General features: G+C 48.7%; 1 protein-coding gene across 1 annotated transcript in view; it reads left to right on the top strand.

Annotated features, from left to right (window-relative positions):
• The window catches only part of plcxd3 (phosphatidylinositol-specific phospholipase C, X domain containing 3), a gene marked incomplete at its 3' end in the record, with an annotated part of 13,636 nt that overhangs the window by 5,196 nt on the left and 3,895 nt on the right, over positions 1–4,545 (top strand). The window contains exons 2-3 of the mRNA XM_083674007.1: positions 3,107–3,363; positions 4,267–4,440. Coding sequence (XP_083530133.1) covers positions 3,107–3,363; positions 4,267–4,440 — 431 coding nt within the window. The remainder of the gene's footprint in view (positions 1–3,106; positions 3,364–4,266; positions 4,441–4,545) is intronic.

The following is a 4,545-nucleotide window of genomic DNA, read 5'->3' as shown; positions in this document are numbered from 1 at the left end:
CTCTTTCCTCTCTCCTCTCCTCCTCTCCTTCCTCTCCTCCTCTCCTCTCCTCTCCTCTCCTCTCCTCTTCTTCCTCTCCTCTCCTCTCCTTCCTCCTCTCCTCTTCTTCCTCTCCTCTCCTCTCCTCTTCTTCCTCTCCTCTCCTCTCCTTCCTCTCCTTCCTTCTTCCTCTCCTTCCTCTCCTCTCCTCTCCTCTCCTCTCCTTCCTCTCCTCTCCTCTCCTCTCCTCTCCTCTCCTCTCCTCTCCTCTCCTCTCCTTCCTCTCCTCTCCTCTCCTCTCCTCTCCTCTCCTCTCCTCTCCTTCCTCTCCTTCCTCTCCTCTCCTCTCCTTCCTCTCCTCTCCTCTCCTCTCCTCTCCTCTCCTCTCCTCTCCTTCCTCTCCTCTCCTCTCCTCTCTCTCCTTCCTCTCCTCTCTGGTACCCTGAGGAGAGTGAGTGAGCTCGGGGGCTGATCAGTAATGGTGTGTGATGAAACAGGGTATTAGCCACCGGTGGTCTTCTCTGCATACGCTCCTGACTCTGAGGGAGAGAGAGCGAGAGATAGAGAGAGAGGGCGGGGGGCGGGCAGGGGGGAGGGCGGGGAGGGGGGGGGGGGGGGGGGGGTGGAGGAGATCAGTCTCAGCTCATTCTCAAACAGCTGTCACCCTCTCCTCCTGCACCTCTCACGCCCAGGGCCCAGGTTGACTTCCTCCTCTGATCTTTCACTTCCTGTGATCCTAAAAAGTGACAGAGTAGTTGTTATCGAGAGTGTCTGTTTCAACCTGACTTCAGCCTGTACATATATAGAACCATGTTAGGGCCTCAGACTCAGGACTCTAGGCTACATCTCTACATCAGATATAGAGTTACAATATTCCAACCCCGATGACGTTTTTCAATAGGCTTTTTCTTTAAAGTTCCATTTGTCCTGACGAGAGTGGACTCATACAACACCACACACCCAGCCTGCCCCTCTTTGCAAGCACCTTGCTGGACTGCAGAACACATAGAAATAATATCTGAAGGCGAGGTATAACTATGTATTGTAGATTGTTCTTTTGCTATTGTCTCACATTAATAGTAATACATTTATGTCTTCCGTTTCTGTAAATGTGACGAGTGTTGAAGTCAATATGTCTCCTCTCAATGCAGGATGCTAGGGGCTTAGTGGTGAGTAGGTTCATTTAGCCTCTGAGACAAGCAATTCTCCCTACCAGCATCGGAATGGTCTCTGTGACCCTCATTGATTTTTGATTCATGGGATTAATTCTAATTTGACACACACAACACAGTCCGACCTTACCGGCTGAATGCAAATCATGTTGTTAATTACACATTTTATTACCACAGCCTTACATTGATGAATTGATTAATTTAGATTGATAGTTTTTTTCTTCTCCAGTCACACATGCGCAGTGGATATTTGCGGAATGTTGATATAGTCTCACACACGCACAGACACACACACGCACACACACACACGCACACGCACACGCACATGCACACACACGCACACACACACGCACACACACGCACACACACAAACACACACACAACACACACACACACACACACACACACACACACACACTCTCTATACCTAGAGAGAGAGAACAGTAGACTTCAACCTTGAGGCTAGATGCTGACTATTGTACTACAAGACATTAAGTCAGAACAGAGGAATGTTGCTCGAGCCTTGCTGTAAAGACCACAGATACTTAAGGAAGACTGATCGATGAATGTCAAGGGATCATCTGCTGCTTGACTGTGACAAAAGTCTGTGCAAACAGTGGCTCTGAAGGACGGCGTCTTCTGCTGTTGTACTGAAGTAGCCTTCGGTATCTTGGTGCAGACCCTTTGGAATGATCTCTCGCTTAGGTAATAGGCCAAACTCTATTTCGCATGACTCAAGCTGTGTGGCCCAACTCTGTGGCTCAGTTGGTAGAGCGCGGCGCTAACAACGCTTAGGTTGTGGGTTCGATTCCCGCTGGGACCATATATACTGAAATGTACGCGCTCACTGCAATGTAAGTCGCTTTGGATAAAAGCGTCAGCTAAATAGCATCTATTATCATACATTATAACTCTAGAACTCTAGCAATATAGCACTAAAAGATGGAGCCCATCCTGCACATCCTGTAGCTGTTCAGGGGCCGGGTTGGTGGGGACTACAGTGTACAGTGTGCCCCTGGACTGTGGGACACCATGCTGGTTGTGCAGTCACATCTGTGCTATGACTGGTAAAGGTCACTATATTGCCTTTGTGACCGTGTATTCGACCATGAAGAATGGCTGACCCCTTGATTCTGTTGTCTGCTCAGGTTTAGGTCCCTCTCTTGACTATGGCATGTATGTCTTTATGTGGTCGACGGTTTGCTTGTCTCTCTTATCGTGACCTCTGAAGGTTAATCTACAGTAGAGGTCAGGTTAGGGGACTGTACTGATTGCCCTCAGGTATGGTTGACAGGTCTTCTCTAAATAAGGCCACTTCTGCATCTGGACTGTGTGACTCTGTGGTCTATATGCGGTCAACAGTGAGTTTGGGTTTCTGTCAAACGTGAAGGTCACTCTCTTCGCTCTCTGACCGTGCAGCGGAGTGACTGCGGATGTCACTTCTTTTTTTTTATTGTTATTGTCTTTGATGTGACTGTTGAAGGTCATTCTCTTGGTTGTGTGACAGTCAGACCAGCCCCGTTGTTCTCCTGACCCCGTGGTGTGTCCTAACCTGAGGAGAGAAGAGGAGAGTGCTTGTCTCCAGGCCCACTCTATAATTAGAGCACATTCACTCAGAGCGAAACACTCCTCTCTGAAGCTGCGGCAGGGACAACACACACACACACACACACACACACACACACACACACACACACACACACACACTGGTTCCTATTACTCTCAGCGTCTACAAATGAGGCCTCCCCTGCTGGTCCTGAGAACACATGAACAGTTGCTGCAAACGGTATTGCTTCCTCACACACCGAGCTCACATGAATCTCGAACCTGCGTCCTCTGTATCTGCGTCCTCTGTATAAACTCTCAATTCGGTTAGACACACACACACACACACACACACACACACACACACACACACACACACCAATAACACGCTCCTCCATATATCACCCCAGGTTCCCATGACTCCTTCAGCTTCTACATCGACGAGGCCTCCCCGGTGGGTCCCGAGCAGCCCGACTCCGTCCAGAACTTCGTGTCGGTCTTCGGGACGGTGGCTAAGAAGCTGATGCGCAAGTGGCTGGCCACCCAGACCATGAACTTCACCAGCCAGCTGGAGGCTGGCGTCCGCTTCTTCGACCTGCGTATCTCCACCAAACCCCGCGACCCGGACAACGAGCTGTTCTTTGCCCACGGTCTCTTCAGCGCCACGGTAGGGCAGTGTGGATCAGGACAATTGTGTCTGTCCGCCACCCTCCTGCGTTTGTGTCCTTTCTCTGTGTGACCAGTCAAAAGTTTGGACACACCTTCTCATTCAGCGGTTTTTCTTTATTTTGTATTATTTTCTACATTGTAGATTAATATTGAAGACATCAAAACTATGAAGGAACACATATGGAATTATGTAGTAAACAAAAAAGTGTTAAACAAACCAGAATATGATTCTTCACCTTTTGCTTTGATGACAGCTTTGCACACTCTTGGCAAGGTGTGTCCAAACTTTTGACTGGTACTGTACAGTATGGAATGAAGGAATCATCGTATTGAACTCCACAGTGTTTGAGGGGCAGTACGGTGAGGTTAGGAGTCTAACGTCTGACCTCTATAGGTGAGAGAGAGGAGTCTAACGTCTAACCTCTATAGGTGAGAGAGAGGAGTCTAACGTCTAACCTCTATAGGTGAGGTTAGGAGTCTAACGTCTAACCTCTATAGGTGAGAGAGAGGAGTCTAACGTCTAACCTCTATAGGTGAGAGAGAGGAGTCTAACGTCTGACCTCTATAGGTGAGAGAGAGGAGTCTAACGTCTAACCTCTATAGGTGAGAGAGAGGAGTCTAACGTCTGACCTCTATAGGTGAGGTTAGGAGTCTAACGTCTAACCTCTATAGGTGAGAGAGAGGAGTCTAACGTCTAACCTCTATAGGTGAGAGAGAGGAGTCTAACCTCTATAGGTGAGGTTAGGAGTCTAACGTCTAACCTCTATAGGTGAGAGAGAGGAGTCTAACCTCTATAGGTGAGGTTAGGAGTCTAACGACTAACCTCTATAGGTGAGAGAGAGGAGTCTAACGTCTAACCTCTATAGGTGAGAGAGAGGAGTCTAACGTCTAACCTCTATAGGTGAGAGAGGGGCTGGAGCAGATCAGTAGTTTCCTGTCGTCCCACGCCAGAGAGGTGGTCTTCCTGGACTTCAACCACTTCTATGGCGTTCAGAACATGCACCACGAGAAGCTGGTCTCCATGCTGAGGGAGGTGTTCAGAGAGAGACTCTGCCCTGTCGTCTTTGCTCAGGAGGTAGGGGGGAAACACACGACTGATAAAGTCACTTCCAAGTAGTTCCTGTCTGGTGTTGAATTGTTGTCCGTTCATTGTTGTCTGTCATTGTACATTATCTATCTC

This window comes from Argentina silus, assembly GCF_951799395.1.
Source record: "Argentina silus genome assembly, chromosome: 7".
Classification (NCBI taxonomy): Eukaryota; Metazoa; Chordata; class Actinopteri; order Argentiniformes; family Argentinidae; genus Argentina; species Argentina silus.
Note: the sequence above shows the minus strand (reverse complement) of the source record. Positions and strands in the feature narration are given on the sequence as shown.